The sequence below is a fragment of the Hippocampus bargibanti genome, linkage group LG19 (genome assembly GCF_051943395.1).
Source record: "Hippocampus bargibanti isolate YZ-2025 linkage group LG19, ASM5194339v1, whole genome shotgun sequence".
Taxonomy (NCBI): Eukaryota; Metazoa; Chordata; class Actinopteri; order Syngnathiformes; family Syngnathidae; genus Hippocampus; species Hippocampus bargibanti.
The window spans coordinates 13217501-13241479 of NC_142752.1; the positions used below are offsets into that span (position 1 = coordinate 13217501).

The window sequence follows — 23979 nt, forward strand, 5'->3', positions numbered from 1 at the left end:
CACACATTGCTTGTGTGTTCTACATACTTGGCCAATAAAGATGACTCTGATTAAGACAGACAGACAGACAGACAGACAGACAGACAGAGACAGAGACAGAGACAGAGACAGAGACAGAGAGACAGAGAGATAGATAGACAGAGACAGGGAGACAGAGAGACCGACAGAGACAGAGAGAGATAGATAGAGAAACAGAGACAGACAGACAGAGAGAGAGACAGAGAGAGTGACAGACAGAGAGACAGGCAGACAGACAGACAGGCAGGCAGGCAGATAGATAGATAGATAGATAGATATATAGATAGATAGATAGATAGATAGATAGATAGATAGATAGATAGATAGATAGATAGATAGATAGATAGATAGATAGATAGATAGATAGATAGATAGATAGATAGATAGATAGATAGATAGATAGATAGATAGAGATAACGTTGAGTTGTTAAGTTTATGGGAGCAACTGTATACTGAACAGTGACCCATTGTTGACCATCTGCTTCATCTCCTATAAGCACTTCCACTCCCCATGCATTCTTGGCTGCAGCTGTTTCACATATCACACTGTGGTCAAAGAGCCAAGGTCTGAACCGGATCCAAATAGTTTTAGTGATTTTAGAAATGGTACATAACATACTATACTGTATTCCAAATGAGATTTATCACCAGTTTAGATTTGAACAATTAGGTTCATGTTTAAATGGGAAATGGAGGATGTGGCTCGTCTACATTTCCAATTTACATTCAAACGTTGAAATGGTCTTCACCATCCTGGTTTACTTTTCTAAGATGTCTGTACAAGAACAGCAATATGATTTTTTTGATGATGAAATGTAATGTTTTCCACGATGGTGCCGCGAATGGCAGCCTCGGTCACACACTCCCTAGTATTTTTCCTCGTTTTGTAGGCAGGCGCTACCGATCCATGCGCACCAAATCCAGCAGACATTTAAACAGCTTCTTCCCCCAATTAACTTTCAACAGTAACCCAAATAGAACTGTATAGTGCCTCCATTTTTCACAATTTTTTGATGATACTTGTGCTCTACCGTGTTCTACCGGAGACAAATTCCTTGTGTGTTCTACATATGTGGCAATAAAGAGGTGATTTTGATTTTTTTGTCACTACAGTTTATTGTTTTCTTTTTGTTTTTAATTGATATTCTTGTCCACTCCTTAGGTTTGCGCTAAGGGATTTTTCCTTAGTGAGCAAAATAAATGCTTGCCCTGTAACTGCAAAGGCCATGCAGATCATTGTGAGGACATCACAGGCATTTGCTTTGTAAGTTAATCTTACAGTACATATTTGTATCAAACATAATCTCCATTTATTTTTGTGTTGACTACATACAGTACATTGGTGATAAAGTTGCATACATTGGTCAAAAAATGTCCAAGAGAAAAACTAAGTTCCCTCGAGCTGAAGCCACACAAGTGTGTTTCCATGTTTTTCATTGGAAAAAGCGTGGAAATATTCACAATGCAGGGAGAAAAGTATGTGAATCTGAAAGCTAAACTTCGCCAAGAACTAACCGGAGCCAGTGGTTTTGATCAAAGCTGCCCTACCTTAGAAAGAACAAGAACCAATATAGACTTTGCTATCCTCAAGAAACATTTTGACATGTATTGCACAAAGATTGTAAAAGAAATTAACTTAATTGAAGCTTAAAGGACAACGACACCATTTTCCAGTCAGAAAAACGTTTTATAGCATCTAAAAGACCCAAAACATGCAGGCTGATATTTTTAGTCAAATGCAAAAAAAAAAATGAAATGTGTCCCAAAACTGCCACAAAATGAGCTCGGAACTGGGGAGATTCAGAAAGTCCCGCCCCCTTGTTCGTGACATCATGCCAAAACAATGGCTTCAGAAAGTTCAGATTCGGAGAAGATGCTTTCTTGTTACCCATCCAGTTATGAACATGATTCAAATAGTTCTGAAGAGGAAAGCATAAATGTTTGCAATCGATTAAAGAAGTCTTTCCGTATCAATTCGAGCCGTCTGGACTCCAATGTAGCGTCCCAGAAAATGCACAAGATGGAGCACAAGCTCCGTTGGAAATGGGCTGATTTCTCTGCTGGGAATTTGAGTCCACTTCTATATATGGTGTTAATGGAATTGGTAGTCTTGGTGCGACACACAATAATTCACTAGCGTTATTTATGTGTTTTTCCTTCTCATTTTGCCATCAACACGGATCAACACGATGTTTTCAGACCAAACAAAGTACCGAAAATGCATTGTGTGTCGCTTTCTCTGTCAGGGGCGTTCCTGACGCGACATCACGTCAGGCATTGTCATCAACTCGAAAACAAGACTTCCTGAATATTCAGTGCGAGTCTTAAAACGTAAAATATAGCCATATGCGGTGGAATCTTTGTAAAATACGCTCAGTAGAAGTCATTTGAAGTGATTTTACAAATTATGGACGCCTCTTGTCCGGAGGTGTCGGTTGTCCGTTAATTCTTACTGTTGTCCAAATACAATAATTGTTGGATGAGATTGTTGCTGCCGAAGGAGATTCATACTGTTTGTGGATACTCATTTTGGCAGCTCATGGGTTGTGATTATGGAATTCTTTTCTCCCAACAACACATCTGTAGTGACGCTACTGAACCCAAGCTCATCTCAGCAGTTGATAATCCACTGCTTTCTGCTGTGCAAGCGTCAGTGCGAACATGTACGTATGCGTGTCTTTTGGCTTCAAATCAATCAGCGCAGACGATACAGAAGTTCTAGATTAAAGCTCATTAATCTTTTGGACAGAAAAGAAAGAAACATACAGATGTGCCAGTTCGATCTTTATCGTCGTATCGTCTCAACTAGCTTCGATGTTGTCGTACATTAATCTGTAACATGCGTTGCATTGGCAGAAAAAGTTGTTGCAATGCCGGAAACCCTCAGATTCACCCATAGGAGGTGAAGCGATTGGGGAAGCAGAAGATACCAGTACGACAACAGATCAGTTGCATCTGCGCTGATTGGTTGAAGCCAAAAGACACATTATTGCGTACATGTTCGCGCTGACACATGAACAGCAGAGAGCAGCGGAAAGCTGAGTCGCACTTTGCTCAAGTGGCGTTGCTAAACTTCCAGGTTTTTACTGTCAATGCCCACATGTCACGCAGCAAAAGGATGGAGTCCTCAAACAGAGCACTCTCCAGCACTCCTTCCAAAGAGTGTAGGTATTCCTGAGTGGAAAAGTATCCAACCCCTCTCGAGAGGACTGGTACCAGAGCCCAAGCAGTTTGTTGAACTGAGTTTGATTATATCCACTCGGAACCTCTCTGGCTCACACATCAGTTTAGGGTATTTCTAGATTCAGCTTCTCTACTTAGGGATTCTACCAAGAAGATGCCGACTTTGCCCGCCGCACAGTTTACTATTCACCCCCAACACTTTGGCCCATGGGAAGGTGCATCCACGTTGTCCTGTTTCGGCTGAGCCTGGCTGGACACCATTAGTGCAGCTCTAGCCAGCAGACACTTGCCTTTGAGCCCAACCTCCAGCCTGCCTCCAGAAGGAAGGCCTGCTAATCCGTATCAGGACAAGGGAAAACTGAAAGTGTCACGTTCCGAGCGAGACTGAAGGCAGTTGACTCGTCGGAACATAGTGGAATGTTTGGGATCCCAAAGTAGGCAACAGAGAGGGACAATCCTTGCAGGATGTTTATTAACAAACCAATGAAATACTAAAACACAGTAGTAGGAAGACAAGGGGCGAACCGACCCGTCTACTATGCCTAAAACGCCAATCGCACATGGGGGTGCAAAAGTACACAATCCCGGAAGACAATTTAAGCTTATGGGATACGGGGGGGAAAACACCTTGGACCGGTTAAACTCACCTACCGAAGATAGAGTCCAGGGTACGGTTGAGATGCGAGGTAAGTCAATCATCCTGCACTAGCGAGGTGACCGCGACCCGTATAAATGCCCCGTGTCTGTGATTAGAGAATTGACAGCTGGTGGTGGAGGCAGGAGAGGCGGCCCCACCCCCAGCTGTCAATTCGCATGTGACAAAGTCATTTTCCTATTCATCTCGTCGCTCACTTTTGACCTATTTTGCGTGGGTCGGGCTTCCACTGCAATAAAGCCACTAAAACTCCACCACTTTAATAATGTGATGTATTTTTTTTTTTTTTTGGGGGGGGGGGGGGTGATCAGTAACAAGATGGACACAAAATGAGGTATGAGTTATAAGAACACTGTCTTTGTCCATTCTCTGAAATGCAATCAGACATTCAGTAATTTCCAATGGGTCTACATACGTTTTCGTCAAACTGTATGTAAGGAACGACGAGCCTCCACGGCCACACTGAGCAGTCTTTTTGACTCGTTATAAGATCAATCATGTTAATTTTAGGTCTTATAAAGTCTTATCTGTGTATTTGGACCCTTTCAGAATTGCAGTGATCACAGTACGGGTGATTTCTGTGAAATGTGTGAAGATGGCTACATGCTGGCACCGAGTCAGTTTGAACGCCATAGCTGCCAACCCTGTGCCTGCCCTCTCCCTGTCCCCTCAAATAAGTATGCATATCTGAACTAGATATCCACACTGAAAATTCTATAGTGCTATGTGGTGTACAGTATTTAAAATAATTGTCCCCATTTTTTTCTTTTCTGTCCAGTTTTGCAGTACATTGTGACAGGCAAGGTGATATCCAACGATGCAAGTGCAAAGAGGGTTATGCTGGACATACCTGTGAGAGGTGAGTACTGGGTAGGCTTATGTTGCCACATCATTCAACGTGTTATGAACAGAGGTTGGCAAGAGGTTTCCCCACCCACCTGCCTCATCATTTACTATTACAGTATTAGTTTCGTTTTCTAAAAATTTGCTTCATTCCTCTATATCTTCTCATCCACGTATTAAAAAAATGAACCATAGGTTTGAGTTAGATTAGATTAGATAACCTTTATTGGTCTCACAATGGATAAATTCTCAATTTACCCATGAAACATGTATCGTGAAACATTACATTTCATCATGCTGGCTTGAACTTGATGGTAACAAAGGCCTTATAGCAGGTGTCAGGAACCTATAGCTCGCGTATATGGCTCTGTTGATGATTGCATCTGGCTCGCCTATATAACTAAATACATATTCTCACTTTTTCGCTGTTCGTTTCCTGGCGGCAGTTGGCGGAAAGTGCAATTTTCAAAGTCAAGTCAAAGTCAAAGTCATTTTGATTGGATGATACTGATTTATGGCCGTTGATGTCGAAACAGGTAAACGTCCCCTTTTAAATAAGCCTGACGAGTTTAAAAAATTACGTTGAATGGACGGATGCAATAAAACAATACCATGAATGAAACAGTTGAATATCATTTGCACTTTGACAAGCCCCATGCTAATGTTAGCATTAATATACTCCTGTGAGAGACAGCAGAAAGCAAGCGTGCAAGCTAATGAGCAGTGTGCAGGCGAGCTAGCAGTAGCTTCGCCTATGGACCCGGCAAGTTGACTTTCATTCCAATCATTTGGCTGGATTTTTTTACCAATCACAAGGAACGGAAAACTAGTCATATTATTGGTGAGTATTCTCACAGTTATTTTAAATAATACATTCTGACATTTTGTTAAAATCAAAATTGCGTGCATGTGGCTCTCACTGAAAAACATTTCTAAATATTTTACTTTTATGGCTCTCTTCGTCAAAAAGGTTCCCCCGACCCCTGCCTTATAGTTTCCAATAATGGAATAACAAAATACTAGTAATAATAATACTAGTAATAATAATAATAATAATAAAAATAAATACAATTTTTATATATATATATATATATATATATATATATATATATATATATATATATATATATATATATATATATATATAGTGCTCTGATGAGCCTTGCTTTTTTTGTGTTTTCTTTTGTCACTTTGTGTTGTTGTGCGTCGTGTGGAACGAATACGGATTGTTTTTCAGCATTTTTGACCACGACATTCATCAAGGAGGAGACTGTGCTGAGTGGTTGCGCCTTTTCGGCAGCATGGATATGCCAGCACTGTTTTTGAATGGGAGGAATGTCGGTGCCATTCGACTGTCATCGCTGGACAGCTCTGGGGCCATTGTGCTTTTTTTGCGCCTGTAATGGGCAGCATCTTCACAGAGGAGAGGATCAAAGTGTCTCTTCACCAGTGGATCAGGGACATCATGGTGGAATGTGCACGTCGACTGCAAGCTAAATGTTGAAAGCAAACACGCAGCTGTAGCAATCATTGACGAAAAGAGATTGTCTCACATCTCCTGTCCCACATAAATCAGCTTCAATTCCATCCCGCGACAGTTCCATATACGCATCGGCGCTCTGCGCTGACGCTCCTTCCTTCTTATCGCGGGCTCCTCAAGCCATGTCTCCATCCAGCCGCAGACTGTCCAACAGCACCGACCTTCCACTGAACAAAGCGGGGCTACTTTCATTTCTTTCATAACTTTGCTGCTGTGAAATGTAAATTTCTCCACTGCGAGACTAATACAGGCAAATCCAATCCAATCCAATCATCAGTTGGAGCCTTCTCTTTGATGTATTCATTGAGCTTGGATGTTTCATCCTGGACAGTGGCTCTCACACTCACTAGTCCCCGGCCTCCTTCATTACGGCTGGTGTACAGTCTCAGGATGCTGGACTTCGGATGGAACCAACCTGCGTGCTGTGAGGCGACAGGATCATGAAATAAAGGAATACACCGGCGAAAACCAAGCAGGACCGGGTGGCTTTTAAAACCAGATGGCACAATCAGTGGGATTGGAATCAGGTGAGCGAGCCCGGAGAGCAGGGAGGGGAGGGAAGCAGTCTTCCACTCGTCCCCCTCTCTGATGCGCTACGTCACATCCTGACACCAATAAGGGTGTGACAGGATATATATATAGGGCCGAAACTACCAGCAAGACTTTAGTTCGTTGAAGAAGCATGGATAAGAAGCGAAACGTCCAACACCTTCAAAGAAGTACAGATGACGGCTGAAGAAACCTTTTCATCGATGGACCACTCCTGTACACAGACGTCATTACTACTGTGATTATTATTCTGTTTTTCATTGTCACTGTGATATTACATCAACAAAGGTTTAAACAAGTGGTTCTCAATCTTGTTAGAGGCACCGAACCCCACCAGTTTCATATGCTCATTCACTGAACCCTTCTTCCAATGACTGTGCCTACCAACTGCACACTAGACTGAGGGGTGGACCTCTGTGGCGGAGGATTCACAAACCCCTGAGACTGTCTCACCAAATCCCTAGGGTTCGATCGAATCCACGTTAAGAACCACTAGTTTAAACATTTAATGAAAATAAAAGTCAAATAAGATTTGAAATCTTTTGTCTTTTTTGACCTGGGTTGAATGAAACGGTGAAATGAAAGGTTGAATTCCCCTTTGTCACAACCCCTGGTTCTAGCCAGGCCCCCTCAGTGAGAGTGATCTCGAATCGCCACAGGGTTCTCGTAATAAGCCGGGCTGAGGAATTCTGAAACATTTGAAGTTTATGAAGGAATTTGTCATGGACATAGAAAAGAAGTGAATTGCATGAGTCAACATGGGAGGTGACGAGAGTGTGAACTAGGATAGCAGTATTGCGAGAGGTGAGAGAGGGATGGAGGCGATTGATATTAAGTAGGTGGACATATACGGACCGGGTTATGTTATTGATGAGAGAAAAAATAATTCCACACTGTATTAGTTTGAGTCCGACCCACAATAATTAGATATCAATTGAAGAATTCAAAAGTGTTTTTGTATTTTGAGTTTTGGCCATGGTCCTTTTCATAAACTTCCACTGAATTTTGCAACCCTGTTTTTAAGATTCCTTCGTCTATCTAATGTCTTACACACAACACAAACGCACGCACGCGCACACACACACACACACACACACACACACACACACACACACACACACACACACACACACACACACACACACACACACACGCACGCACACACACACACACTGAATTACACACTGATTGTTATGAGCAGCATTTTTCATTTATCTGATTTGAGTATATGTATATAAATTACAATGGGCAACAAACTGTAACATAAACACAGTTTGGACAGAAAGAGACCTAAAAACAATTTAAATAACAAGACAAAATTGATTGCATACCAAAAGATTACTGTGTTGTAATAATGACAATTTCTCCATCTAGGTGCACTCCAGGTTATTATGGCATGCCAATGACAGTCGGTGGTTCCTGCAAGAGATGTGACTGTAATGAAAACTCTGACCCAAACCTGATCTTTAATTGGTGCCACAATGTCACCGGTCATTGCCAGCACTGCTGGGGCAACACTGCCGGGCCGAATTGTGAGAGGTGTGCACAGGGCTTCTACGGTGACGCCATCGGTGCCAAGAACTGCAGAGGTTTGGGGGCACATAGTGATGCTTACACATTGAATTACATTTGTGATGGTCCAATAACAGAATGTCGATAGAACAGCTTGGAATATCTAAAGGATTGACACAGTTGCTATTGTTAAAACATTCTCAGAATTCTTTGAACACACAATGACAAGGGATCCTGTGTTACCTTCAAAGCTCCAATTCCAATGAGTATGGGTACAGTGATACCTCGGTTTACGAACCCCTTGGCTTACCAACTTTTCGGTTTACGAACCTTACATTTATGAAAAGTTTACCTTGGCATACAATTTTTCGGGATTCACACGCAGCTGCCACAATGATGTAGTTCGCGAACGAGCCCGTTGTCCTAACAAGAAAATGTCAGCCGTCTGTTTTGTCCTCTATTCCCGCCCCCAGTCTTCGGTTAAAGCCACGTGATTGGTCAAGAACGCAGCAGTGAGGGGTAAGGGTAAATAAAACGACTTTATTATATTGTCCTGTTTATTTCTTTAATTATAATATAATAAACCAATTAAGTTCATAAGCCAAGGTATTCCTGTACTTAAAATGATTTGCAAATCATTTTGTTAAATGAACATGCTTTAAAAACAAGCTTCAGCGGTACCTCTACTGAACATCTTTCCATTCAAAATGTTCTCATTTTAAAATGCCTCAACAGGAATATATATATATATATATATATATATATATATATATGCCTCTTTGTACAACCTACACTGTGGGTCTTGTCTGGTGTGGTATATCCCTGCCTCTATGGCTCTGGTGTTCAGGGCCTGCTCTTGGCCAGCCAGGATGAGTGCCTCTGTGCTGTCCTTTAGGCCAGCCCTCTCTAGCCACTGATAGGGCGTATTGAGATCAGCCACTTCTGCTATGGTTCGGTGGTACATCCCGTGTAGGGGCTTTTCCTCCCATGATTGTCCCTCTTCCATCACCTCATCCTCTGTTCCCCATTGTCTGAGACATTCTCTGAGTACATCGTCCGTTGGAGCCTTCTCTTTGATGTATTAATGGAGCTTGGATGTTTCATCCTGGACAGTGGCTCTTACACTCACTAGTCCCCGGCCTCCTTCCTTACGGCTTGTGTACAGTCTCAGGGTGCTGGACTTGGGATGGAACCCTCTGTGTATGGTGAGGAGTTTTCGGGTCTTAACATCTGTGGTCTGAATCTCTTCCTTTGGCCACCTTATTATTCCTGCAGGGTATCTGATCACTGGCAGGGCATAGCTGTTCATTGCCCGGGTCTTGTTCTTGCCATTGAGCTGGCTTCTGAGGACTTGCCTCACTCGCTGGAGGTATTTGGTCGTCGCCGTTTTCCTTGTTGCTATTTCGAGGTAGCCATTGGCCTGTGGTATACTGAGGTACTTGTAGCTGTTTTCAATGTCTGCTATTGTTCCTTCAGGGAGTGAGACCCCTTCAGTGTGGACTACCTTGCCCCCCTTAGTCACCATCCGACTACATTTCTCCAGCCCGAATGACATTCCGATATCACTGCTGTAGATCCTGGTTGTGTGGATCAGGGAGTCTATGTCCCTTTCGCTCTTAGCATACAGCTTTATGTCATCCATGTAGAGGAGGTGACTGATCGTAGCTCCATTTCTGAGGCGGTATCCATAGCCTGTCTTGGCGATTATCTGGCTGAGGGAGTTCAGTCCTATGCAGAACAGCGGTGGGGAGAGTGCATCACCTTGGTATATGCCACATTTGATGGACACATGCGTTAGTGGCTTGCCATTGGCTTCAAGTGTGGTTTTCCACATCCTCATCGAGTTTGCAACGAAGGCTTTCAGGGTCCTGTTGACCTTATACAACTCCAAGCATTCAGTGATCCATGTGTGTGGCATCGAGTCATATGCTTTCTTGTAATCAATCCAGGCTGTGCACAGGTTGGTATGTCGGGACCTGCAGTCTTGAGTGACTGTTCTGTCAACCAGCAGCTGATGTTTGGCACCTCTAGTATCTCTACTAATGCCTTTCTGTGCTTTGCTCATGTATTGATCCATGTGTCCACTTATCTTAGCCGCAATGATGCCTGACATGAGCTTCCATGTTGTGGAGAGACAGATTATCGGCCGATAGTTGGAAGGAACTGCACCCTCTCCAGGACAGGACCCGGGCAATAAACAGCTATGCCCTGCCAGTGATCAGATACCCTGCAGGAATAATAAGGTGGCCAAAGGAAGAGATTCAGACCACGGATGTTAAGACCCGAAAACTATGCAATCCTATATATATATATATATACAGTAAAGTCGCGTTATATCGATATCGGATATATCGATAGTCCCGGTTATATCGATACTATTTCTATGCACGCACGGAGAAAATTACATGCAAACAGTCGATAGTCCCGGTTATATCGATATTTTTTCGGACTCCCTTGAATATCGATATAACGAGACTTTACTGTATATATAATGAAGGATTCCTCAAAGGGTGCAGTTCCTTCCAACTATCGGTCTCTCCACAACATGGAAGCTCATGTCCGGCATCATTGCGTCTAAGTTAAGTGGACACATGGATCAATACAATAAGACAGCTGAGATAGGCTCCAGCAACCCCTGCGACCCTAATGAGGAATAAGCGGTACGGAAAATGAGATGAAATTTTATATATATATATATATATATATATATATATATATATATATATATATATATATATATATATATATATATATATATATATAGGGCCAAAAATAGTAAGGGCTTGGATCCAAAATACACGGTGGAGAAGGTAAGGTTTTTACTGAGTCACGCAGGGCAAAACAGGGAGTAAGACAATCAAGTGGACAAACGGGACCAACCTGCGTACTGCTGGGAGACAGGGTAACAACAGAGAATACACTGCCGCGGACCGAGCGGGAACGGGTGGCTCTTATAGCCAGAAGGCACAATCAAGGAAATGAGCAACAGGTGAGTGAGTCCGGAGAGCAGGGAGGGGAGAGGCGCGAAGGAGGATGTGACACTCCTACTAAATTTTAGTTTGCTGACGAAGCCTCTTGGATAAGAAGTGAAACGTCCGACACCTTCAAAGTACAGATGACGGCTGAAGAAACCTTCTCATCGATGGACCACTCCTGTACGACTGTCGAGCTTACACAGACATTCTCACGTTAATCGTTCCACACACACATCAAAACCATTCCTCACTTGTTCACCCAACAACACTCATGCAGTCAACTGATCATTACCTGGTGGTGATGGTGGGGGAAAAGGCCAGTCCGACCTAGCAAACCCAAACGTATGGTGTGGGTTTGTTGGGAGCGTCTGGTGGAATCCCCTTTCAGAAGGCGTTTCAAATCCCACCTCAAGCAGAGCTTTTCCCATGCCCGGTGGACATGGTTTTTATTATATGATGCCTCTTGTTGAGACATCCATCCATCCATTTTCCGTACCACTTATTCCTCATTAGGGTCGCGTGGGGTGCCGGAGCCTATCCCAGCTGTCTTTGGGCACGAGGTAGGGGACACCCTGAATTGGTTGCCAGCCAATCGCAGGGCACACAAAGACAAACAGCAGTCACTCTCACACTCAAACCTATGGACAATTTGGAGTGTTCAATGTGCCTGCCATGCATGTTTTTGGAATGTGGGAGGAAACCGGAGGACCCGGAGAAAACCCACACGGACCCGGGGAGAATGCAAACTCCACACAGGGAGGCTGGAGTGGGACGGAACCGGGGACATCTGCACTGTGAAGCCGGCGTGCTAACCACTGGACTACCGGGCCACCCTTCTATTAGACATCACAATTCCAAAATTAATGTCACAATGCTCGTGACATAATTTGACCTGTAACACAATGCTGTGTGTCTTTTGTCTCCCCAGAGTGCGAGTGCAATAAATGCGGCACATCATCGTGTGATGACAGGACTGCAGTGTGTCACTGCAAACCAGGCGTCACTGGACGACTTTGTGATCGCTGTGAAGTAAGTAAAACTTGGACCAGCTGGTTCATTTAGAATAATTATTTAATTTGTGGTATGAATTGGAAGATGGGGGGAATACACTTAGTTGTAGCACAAGTACACCAGTTAACTTTTCAAAATTCCCGCTGAAGGAGAATAGAAAAGATTGACATTTCCAATTTCTAGTTTATCATCTCTTTATGAGGAGCTATGGGCATCAGGAATTATTATCCCAGCCTACTAGAGTATTACGCGTGAATAAACAAACAAACGAAATAAATAAAAAAACTAAACAAATAAATAAATAAACTAAACAAATAAATTTAAAAACAAAATAAATAAACAAACGAAATAATTGAAATAAACAAACGAAATAAATGAAATAAACAAAAACAAAATAATTGAAATAAACAAATGAAACAAAGTCAGTCAGCTTTATTGTCAAATATGCTGTTGTCTGTGCTGTATGTCATACATATTAGCATATTTGACAATAAAGCTGACTTTGACTTTGAATAAATGAAATAAACGAAATGAAACAAACAAAACAAACAAAACAAACGAAACAAAACAATCAAAACAATCAAAACGAAACAAACGAAACAAAACAATCGAAACAAATGAAATGAAACAAACGAAACGAAACGAAACGAAACGAAACAAACAAACTAAATGAAACGAAACAAACGAAATGAAACAAAACAAAACAAACGAAACGAAACGAAGCAAACGAACCGAAACAAAACGAAAAAACAAAACAAGACGAAACAAACAAAACAAAACAAAAACAAACTAAAGTAAACTAAACGAATGAAACTAATGAAATGAAACAAATGAAACAAATGAAACAAACGAAACAAAACGAAACAAATGAAACAAAACGAGACAAACGAAATGAAACAAAACAAAACTAATGAAACGAAATGAAACAAACGAAACAAATGAAACAAACGAAACAAACACACAAATACACAAATACACAAATACACAAACACACACGCACGCACGCACGCACACACCCATCCATCCATACATACAAGCACGCATGAACGCACGCACGCACACACGTACACACACACACACGCACGCATGCACGCGCACACGCACACATGCGCACACACACGCACACACGCGCACACACACGCCTACGCACGCGCACACACACACACACCCACCTACACACCCACCCACACACCCATCCATCCATCCATCCAAACATACATACATACACGCATACATGGATACATGCATACGCGCATACGTGCACACGCGCATACGCGCACACACACACACACACACACACACACACATGCACACACACACAAACACACACACACACAAACACACGCACACACACGCACAAACACACGCACACACACAAACACACACACATACACACATACACACACACGCACATCTCTCTCTCTCTTGGCAGTCCATCGAAGTCGAGGATGACGTCGCTTCCATTGCTTTGTGGGGTATTGGACAGTGGTTATTGTCGCTGGCGGCGATGCCACTGTAGGTGACTATGAAGCCCGATTCTGGAGCCACAAATCCTGCCACATTCAGGACATGTGAGGCCAGGACCGGGCTGGCGAGACGGTACTGAAGCAGCACAAAGGTGTCTTTGCTCGTGCCGCACGATCCTCCTCTGGGTGCGCTTGTCTTCAAGTTGTGTCACCCCTTCGTGGCATAAGGAGCGCCACAGTGGCCTGTTCGCTGCAGCAGACTCCAGATCGCTGGGCTTGATGTTGCAGTTCTTTAGAGTCTGTTTAAGCTGGTCTTTGTATCGCAGCTTAGGACCACCAGGCTTCCTCTTCACTGACAAGAGTTGTCCATAAAGCACCTGTCGAGGCAAGCGGCAGCTAGGCATCCGGATGACATGTCCAACCCACCGAAGTTGCCTCTTTGCCAGTATGGCCTCGATACTGGTGGAGGCAGTGCGTTGAAGGATGTCGGTGTGTGGAACACAATCCTGCCAGGTGATGCCAAGGATTCGTTGGAGGCACCTGATGTGGAATGCATCAAGGCGTCTCACATGGCGTCGATAGATGGTCCAGGCTTCTGCGCCATATAGCAGCGTGGACACACACACTGCTTGGTAGACTGCGACTTTTGTTGGAGTTCTTAAGTGGTTGTTTTCGAACACACGAGTACGCAATCTGCCAAAAGCTTTGGAGGCTTGATGGATGCGGGCCTGGACGTCATCATCAATTAGACAGGAGGGTGTTAGAATGCTGCCGAGGTAGCTGAATTGTTGGACAACCTTGAGGGGTGTGCCACTGAGGGTGAACGCTGGGGTTGAAGAACTCTCTTTTGCCATGACCTCCATTTTGGTTACATTGATCACGAGACCGAGTGATCGGTAGACGGAGGACATGGTATCAAGGGCATTTTGCATGGCAGCTGGGTTGTGGGCCAGCAGAGCACAATCATCTGCATACTGTAGCTCGTGGATGCCGCTGATCCGGGTCTTGGTCTTGGCCTGTAGGCGTCTGATGTTAAACAGGTTACCATCCAGGCGGAATTGGATTTGTACGCCGCCGCCTTCCTGGATGGACTTATGGAAGAGGAGCGTAGCTGCCATCAGAAACAGGTTGAATATAGCAGGGGCCAGTACACAGCCCTGATTCACCCCGACTTCCACAGGGAACGGGGAAGATTGCTGGCCACCAACAAGTACAGTTGCTTGCATGCTGCTGTGGAACTGTTTTAGGATGCCGAGAAATTTGGAGGGGACGCCAAATTTCTGCAGTATGGTCCGGAGAATGTCACGGTTAACTGTGTCAAATGCCTTTGTAAGGTCAATGAAGGTGATATAGAGGTCCTTGTTTTGTTCCTTGCATTTCTCCTGAACTTGGCGCGCAGCGAAGATCATGTCCAGAGTGCTTCGATCCTTCCTGAAGCTGCATTGTGTCTCTGGGAGGATGTCTTCGGTAATGTGCGATGTAAGACGGAACAGCATTACTTTTGCAAGAATCTTGCCAGCAACAGAAAGTAGGGAGATGCCACGGCTGTTGCCGCAGACTGACTTGTCCCCCTTCCTTTTGTAAATGGTGACAATGTTGCTGTCTTTCCATTCCTGAGGAAGTGTCCCGTTTTGCCAGATGTTGCAGATGAGGTGGTAAAGCTTCCGTGTCAGGAGGTAACCGCCGCTCTTGAAGACCTCAGCTGGAAGTCCATCAGGGCCAGGGCTTTTGTTGTTTTTAAGGCTCCGGATTGCAGAGAGGACCTCTGTGAACTGAGGAGGTTCATCAAGGGAGGGAACTGATGGAAGCTCTGCGAGGGAGTCAAGGACAGATGTGTCTGAAGGGTTTACTTGGTTGAGCAGGGAGTCAAAGTGCTCTGCCCAGCGCTCAAGTATTAGCTGTTTGTCCTTCAGTAGTACAGAACCGTCTGCAGACTTAACTGGGACAATGTGTTGTCTTCGTGGGCCGTGCAGGGATTTTACAGCATCATAGAAGGTGTGTGTGTTGTTGTTGTCTGCATGCCTCTGGATTTCTTGGGCTTTGCTGAGCCACCACTTGTTCTCCATCATCCTCAGCTGTTTCTGTGTTTCACCACGGATGGCCTTGTAGTGAGAGAGGAGAAGTGGAGAATGAGGGTTGGAGAGAAGTGTGGTATGGGCTTTGCGCATGGCTTCCAGAAGCTCCTGTATGGCAGCTGAGCTGTTATCGAACCAGTCTTGATGACCTTTCTGAGTGAAGCCGATGGTCTCAGAGGCAGCCTGATGAATTGTTGTCCTCATTTTTTTCCACCTGCTTTCAACATCAAGGTCACCGTTACTGGTGTCGTTGTCCAGGCTGGCAAGTCCCTCTGCCAGCTTGTGGCGGTAGCTGGCTGCACATTCTGGGGACTCCAGGGCCCTGGTGTTAAGACGCCTTTGGGGTTGCTGTTTCTTATGAGGAGGTCGAATTTTCAGCTTGAGCCTGGACTTGATCAGTCGATGATCAGTCCAGCATTCAGCCCCACGCATGGCCCGCGTGATGCAGACATCATTTTTGTCTCGTTGCCTTGTGATGATGTAGTCCAGTAAGTGCCAATGTTTGGACCTGGGGTGCATCCATGATGTGATGTATTTCTTTTTCAGCTGAAAGATGGTGTTAGTTACAATCAACTGATGCTCAGAGCACAGAGTGAGGAGTCGGAGGCCATTGCTGTTTATTTTCCCCGTCCCGTGCCTTCCGATTCCTTGTTTCCAGAGCCTGGCATCAGTACCTACTCGGGCATTGAAGTCACCCATCAGAACAAGTTTATCAGAGGCAGGGATTTTGGATATGGTAGCATCCAGGGACTCGTAGAAGGCATCTTTGGTGTTATCGTCAGCATCCAAGGTGGGAGCATAGGCGCTGATTAAAGTTGTGAAGAGACCTATTACCAGGGGAATACGCCAGGTCATAAGCCGTTCACTGATGCCTTGGGGGGACTCAGGGATGTTACTGAGTAAGCTGCTTTTCACAGCAAAGCCAACTCCATGGAGTCTTCGCTCATTCTCTGGGAGACCCTTCCTGAAGAAGGTGTAACCTTCACCAACTTCTGTGAGTGAATCCTCGCCTGAGAACCGAGTCTCACTGAGTGCGCCAATATCGATGTTGTACCTCCTCAGCTCATGTGCGATGAGGGCAGTTCGTCTTCGAGGTCTCTCCATCCCGTCTCGAGCATCGAGGAGGGTGCGAACATTCCAGGAAGCCAGGTTCATAGTCATGGGTTTGATTATATTTCGTTTTCGACCGCAGAGGGGGGATGTCTTGGTGGCTGCGGTGGGCCACCCAGGTGTGGTGGAACAAGCAATGTTTAGGTCACCTTTTCTAGACCCTTCCCCTATAAGGGGTGAGCAGTGCGGACCCTGAATAGGGCTGCTCAGACGCACAGGATGCTGCCGAAGGATAATGTTGCTCCATCCCATCTTCGCAACGACCATCAATCCTGTACCGCCCCTGTGTAGGAATCAAGCTAGAAGCTTCCAGTCACATCCATGACCTGCCTCCGTCACTTTATCCTATCGCCAGTGGACTTATATGGTGGAAGCTGAAACCTGCGCTACTAGTGGATTTAGTGTGAGGGACGGGGCGCGCAATTCCTTCCCCCACATACTTGGCCGCACTCACTGTATTCCAGTGGCAAGAGTGAAGACTCGAGACGACCTTCAGGTGAGTGCGGTTGCAAGGGGCTGCCGGTGGTCCGATCTGTTGGACTCCGCCTACGCCTACCCCCGGGTGCGGATTTGGGATCACTCTTTGTCTGGCCTCTACCCTCTGACCTGTTCGGCTTGGGTGACCCTGCCAGGAGTACAAGACTCCAGCCGACATAGCTCTCGGGGTCACGGAGACGCGCAAAGTGCCTCACCACGATAAGGTGGTGATCCCAGTCGAGGCACACACATGCACATACACACATACATGACCGAGAAAGGACGTATTGTCGCAGTCCTTTCATCACCTCAATGCATTTTGCAGTACTTTGTTTGGTCTGAAAACTTCGTGTTGATGGCGAAATTAGAAGGAAAACACATAAATAACGCGATGGTTAATCGTTGTGTGTTACACCGAACATCTATTTGATATTCGCTGACAAAAATGCCAATGAGAAAAATCAGCCCCTTTCCACGGAGCTTTGTAGCCATCTTGTGGGTGCTACATTTCTCTCCAGATGCCTCAAAATGACACGAAATAAATTCTTTAATTGATTACAAACATGTATGCTTTCCTCTTCAGAACTATTTGAATCATATTCATAACTGGATGAGTAACATGAAAGCATTTTCTCTGATTCTTGAGCTAGGCAAGACGTCTTGGCGTGACACCACGAACAACGGGGCGGGACCTTCTAAAACTGGCCACTTCCGGTTTCAAATTGAAATAGTTTTTAGACACTTAACGTCATTTTTATTGGTGTTTTGCATTTGACTAAAAATATCATCCTGCATATTTTGGGTATTTTAGACGCTATAAAACGTTTTTCTGATGTCAGCTAGAAAACAAAAAAATGATGTCGGTTGTCCTTTAAATATCCAGCTTTTTTTTTAAATAATATAAAGTATTGTGTGGATTTCATTCCATTTCACGATTGTGTCACAAAACAAAATGTTATCTTTTTGTTTGAAAAGAAAGAAGAGGTCAAAATGTTGAACGGGCTGAAATACTTTCTCAAGCGTTGGCTGTGGAATGAGAATGTAAATCTAGTTTCACACTTCAACAGCTGTAAATACATGCACCAGATACATCAACGTCCTTTTTCCTTCGAAGCAAAGTTCCATTTTGGCTCAGTCCCAGCCACATTGGAAGCTGGCTTACCCATAACTTCCTCAAACTTAACAGCGAAAAAAATGGATATTCTCCTCGTTGGTAGCAAATCCACCTTGAGCAAAGCTAACAGTTTCTCTCTCACTATTCACAATTCGACCGCTTCTCCCCCCATCAGATCAAAAGCCTGTGTCATCCTTGACAGCACACTATCTTTCCACTCCCATATAAATAACTTAACCCGATCTGCATACTTCCACCAACGCAATATCAATCGTCTTTGCCCGTCTCTCACCCTTCACACCACTGCTATCCTTGTTCATAGTCTTGTCACCTCCCAGATAGACTATTGCAATTCACTTCTCCTTGGTGTCCCTCAGAAACGTCTCCACAAACTTCAACTTCGTCCAGAATTCTTCGGCCCGGATGATCACCGGAACATCATCCTTTCACCACATCACACCTGTCCTCCAAGAGCTCCACTGGCTCCCATTAAATATAGAATCAACTTTAAAATTCTTCTTTATACATTTAAAGCTATCCATAACCTTGCCCCCCATACCTATCTGACCTTCTTCAAATTTCTATTCCCTCTCGTTCCCTCAGATCCTCCTCCTCCCTCCACCTCTGTGTGCCCCCTGCCCGTCTCAGCACGATGGGGGACAGAGCTTTCAGCTACTCTGCCCCCATACTCTGGAACTCACTTCCTCCCAACATTCGTAACATCGATTCTCTTCCCACCTTCAAATCCCATCTCAAAACCCATCCATTTAACATCACATTCTCTGTGTAGTTTTATCTCTTGTTTTTATTTATAAATGTATCTGTGGTTTTATTAATGTGTTTTTTTGTGATTGTAATGTGTCCTTGAGAGCTTTGAAAGGCTCTTATAAATAAAATGTATTATTATGATTACTATAAAAGCTCTGTCAGTTCACACCCATTCAGAGTAGAGTCGCTGCTCATCTACAGCATACTGAGAAGAGCCTGATGAGCTGACTTGAGCATATATTTAGAAAGATGTTTCCCTATTGAGGTGCTCCACCGTAAAGATACCTTGAGATGACTTGTGACATGCTGGAGAGACTCCAGGCGGTACGCGTCCGCTCGCTTACGGGAAAGGGGTGTCTTATCCAAGACATTCTAATTGACCGTAAGCTTGACTTTTTTGTATAAATGAGACTTGGCAAATGGCGGGAGACTTCTTCGAGCTCAATGGCGCGACTCCGCCAGGCTTTGTTTACATTTCTAAGCCCCGCCTCTCAGGCCGCGGAGGTGGTCTCACGATAATTTACCGCAAGAACTGGAAAATCCTTCAAGTTTCACTCCAGGAAACCCTATCGTTTGAATGCCTTGCTTGTAAAATTTCTGGACCCTCACCCACCATCATGGCCACTGTATACCGTGCACCAAAACCACATTGTGACTTTCTAAAAGAATTCTCTGATGTCGTCACACACCTCTCCACATTGTCACCTAATGTAATTATTCTCGGGGGCTTCAACATCCACATGGACAATTCCACTGTTCCCCTCACTAAAGACTTCACCTCCTCACTCGACAGCTTTGGTCTGCATCAATTCTCGGACTTTCCCACCCTCATAAAAGGCCACACGCTGGACCTCATTTGCATGTCTGGCCTTATCCCTAAGAATTGCACAGCCAATGAACTCCCCATAACAGACCATTTCCTGGTTTCTTTCACTGTTTCCATCACCCTCTCTCTCCCCACCCCCCCCCCCCCCCCCCGTATTCATCTCATATCGCAACATCAAGGACATCAACGTTGCCACCCTCGCTGAGATGATCGCCACCCTGACTCCGGACTGCATCTCATCTCCTGATGAACTTGTTTCCCGGTACAACGCAGACCTCACGAACACCCTCATAGCCCTGGCTCCTGTAAAGTCCCGGTGGCTCCAATTCACCCGGTCTGCACCCTGGTTCACCACCCATCTCCGCTCCATCAAGGCAAAATCTCGCCAACTTGAAAGACTTTACAGGAAGTCTGGGCTCACTACTCACAAGGACATGTACGCAACTCACCTTACCCATTACAAGGACTCTATCACTCGTGCAAAATCGCAATATTACTCTGGACTCATTGACTCTAATCCTGGAAACTCACGGGCCCTCTTTTCCCTCTATCACAAAATCACACAACCTCGTATCTCTCTCCCCTCACACTTCTATTCCTCTGAGATATGCAACACTCTGCTTATGTTTTTTAGTGAAAAGATCAACAAAATCCATCAGCACCTCGGGTCCTCTGTCCCCCCCCCACCTCTCCCAGCCTTTCTACTCCTTCCCAACGACTTTCTGCCTTTGAACTACCCCATTCCTCTATAATCTCAGACATTATCACCAAATCCAAGAACTCCTCCTGTCAACTCGACCCCCTCCCTACTATCCTTATAAAGTCCTGCCTACCCTCTCTTCTCCCATTTGTTTCTACTATTATTCACTCCTCATTATCAACTGGAATTGTTCCTATCCCACTCAAAACCGCAGCTGTCACTCCAATCCTGAAAAAACCTGTCTCAGACCCAAACGATTTCAATAACTTACGTCCAATTTCCCACCTCCCATTCATCGCCAAAATTCTTGAAAAAACAGTTGTGTCCCAGCTTCACTCACACCTCACTCACAATAACCTGTACGAACAATTCCAGTCTGGTTTCCGCCCCCGCCACAGTACTGAATCGGCTCTCATAAAAATCACGAATGATCTTTTTATGGCAGCCGATGCCGGTTCACTCTCCATCCTCATCCTTCTCGACCTGACCTCAGCCTTTGACACCATTTCCCACCCTATCCTGCTCGACAGACTTTCCACCCTAGGCATCACACATACTCCACTCCGCTGGTTTCATTCCTATCTCTCTGATCGCTCACAATTCATCCAAATCAACTCGTTCACCTCACGGTCCTCTCCTGTGTTCTCTGGTGTGCATCAAGATTCTGTCCTGGGGCCACTTCTCTTTATTATCATCCCTACTTCCTCTTGGCAATATTTTCCGTAAGTTTGGCATTCACTTTCACTGCTTCGCGGATGACACCCAACTCTTTCTCTCCAGCAAACCCGACGCCTCTCTTCCACCTTCATCCCTCTCACTTTGCCTCTCAGAAATTAAATCCTGGCTTTCCCATAACTTTCTCAAGGTCAACAGTGAAAAAACCGAACTTCTCCTTGTCGGTACCAAATCCACCCTCCACAAAACTAACAGTTTCTCTCTCACCATTGACAGTTCAACCGTGTCTCCCTCCCCTCAGGTCAAGAGCCTGGGTGTCATCCTCAATAGCTCACTATCTTTTCAGTCCCATATAAATAACATAACTCGGTCTGCTTATTTCCACCTCCGTAATATTAACCGTCTCCGTCCCTCACTCACCCCTCACACCACTGCTATCCTTATCCACAGTCTCGTCACCTCCCGCATCGATTATTGCAACACACTTCTCTTCGGTATCAATCAGAAATTTCTCCATAAACTCCAACTCGTCCAAAATTCTTCAGCCCGGATCATCACTAGAACCTGTCCTCCAGCAACTCCACTGGCTACCTGTTAAACATTGTATCGAATTCAAAATACTTCTGTTTACATTCAAAGCCATCCATAACCTTGCCCCTCCCTATCTTTCTGACCTGCTTCAAATCTCTGTTACCTCTCGGTCCCTCAGATCCTCATCCTCCCTTCACCTCTATGTGCCCTCTGCCAGTCTCACCACGATGGGATGCAGAGCTTTCAGCCGCTCTGCTCCCAAACTCTGGAATTCTCTTCCACCCAACATCCGTAATATATACTCCCTCCCTATTTTCAAGGGTCACCTCAAAACCCACTTGTTTAAAATTGCTTTCAATGTATAGTTCTATCTGCTATTTTATTATGTATCATTTGACTTATGGTTTTATTTTTACGTGCTTTGTTTTATTGTTTTTATTGTAAAGTGTCCTTGGGTGTTATGAAAGGCGCTTGAAATAAAATGTATTATTATTATTATTATTATTATTATTATTATTATTATTATTATTATTATTATTATTATTATTATTATTATTTTGGTAGACTGGTGTGTACTCGCTGTGTGCTCTGCATAAAATCGGGTACTTCTTCATTTCACGGCGAGTTTAGTTTTGTATGTTTCAGATGTCTTCACACCAACGCCTCTGACAGCTTGGTAATCGAAAGTAAACTCTGCATAATGTAAAAATGGGGGCCACTTCATTTCTTTACTGAGATAAGTCTTGTTTGCATGCTTGTGAATTTAATAGACGACACTTTGTGTCTTGATCTTTGAGCGGACAACAGGCCTTGTATTCTACATTCTCTTGGCTTGTCTATCAATTCGGTGAAAAAAAGGAGACCAATTTTTAGATTGCCCGAAAAACCATGTCTGATTCCAAGTGATGGGAAAGTGAGGCAGCATGAAGCAATGAGGCTTTCCGTCCAAATGCTTCACTTTTGGGCTGAAGCCTCATGAGGCTTCATTTGTTCCATTGCGTGGATTGAACAAATGAAGTGGAAAATAAATGTCATTGCGTGGAAAATAAATGTCATGACAGAGAGAGTGATTGAAACGATACCATGGATTTGAAGGGGTGAAAATGTACTGAAGAGAATTAAAGGACAACCGACACCATTTTTTTGTTTCCTAACTGACATCAGAAAAAACGTTTTATAGCATCTAAAATACCCAAAACATGTTGGCCGATATTATTAGTCAAATGCAAAACAACCAATAAAAATGACTCAAAGTGTCCCAAAACTACTTCAAAATGACCTCGAAAATGCAGAGTTTCAGAAGGTCTCGCCCCCTTAATCGTGACGTCACGCCAGTACATCTTGCCTTGCTCTAGAATCAAAACAATGGCTTCAGATTCGGAGAAGATGCTTTCTTGTTACTCATCCAGTTATGAATATGATTCAAATAGTTCTGAAGAGGAAAGCATAAATGTTTGCAATCGATTAAAGAAGTCATCCCGTATCAATTCGAGCCGTCAGGACTCCAATGAGCATCCCGGAAAATGCACAAGATGGCGCCCAAGCTTTGTTGGAAATGGGCTAATTTGTCTGCTGGGAATATGTGTCAACGAGTATCAAATAGTATTCTTGGTGCAACACACAACGATTCACCATCGCGTTATTTATGTGTTTTCCTTCTAATTTCGCCAACAACACATATCAACACAAAGTTTTCAGACCAAACAAAGTACCCAAAATGAATTGTGTGTCGCTTTCTTGGTCAGGGGTGTCAAAAACAAGACTTACTGAATACTCAGTGTGAGTCTTTAAATGTAAAATATAGCTATATGCAGTGGAATCTTTGTAAAATACGCTCAGTAGAAGTCATTTGAAGTGATTTTACAAATTATGGACACAACTTGTCCGGAGACGTCGGTTGTTCTCTACAGGACAACCGACATCACTTTTTTTGTTTCCTAACTGACATCAG

General features: G+C 44.2%; 1 protein-coding gene across 2 annotated transcripts in view; it reads left to right on the forward strand.

The window, feature by feature from the left end:
• The window catches only part of lama4 (laminin, alpha 4), a 110902-nt gene that overhangs the window by 4571 nt on the left and 82352 nt on the right, over positions 1-23979 (forward strand). For both annotated transcript variants that reach the window (XM_089021787.1, XM_089021786.1), the window contains exons 2-6: positions 1181-1282; positions 4406-4533; positions 4635-4715; positions 8163-8377; positions 12204-12304. In XM_089021787.1, the coding sequence (XP_088877913.1) occupies positions 1181-1282; positions 4406-4533; positions 4635-4715; positions 8163-8377; positions 12204-12304 (627 nt within the window). The remainder of the gene's footprint in view (positions 1-1180; positions 1283-4405; positions 4534-4634; positions 4716-8162; positions 8378-12203; positions 12305-23979) is intronic.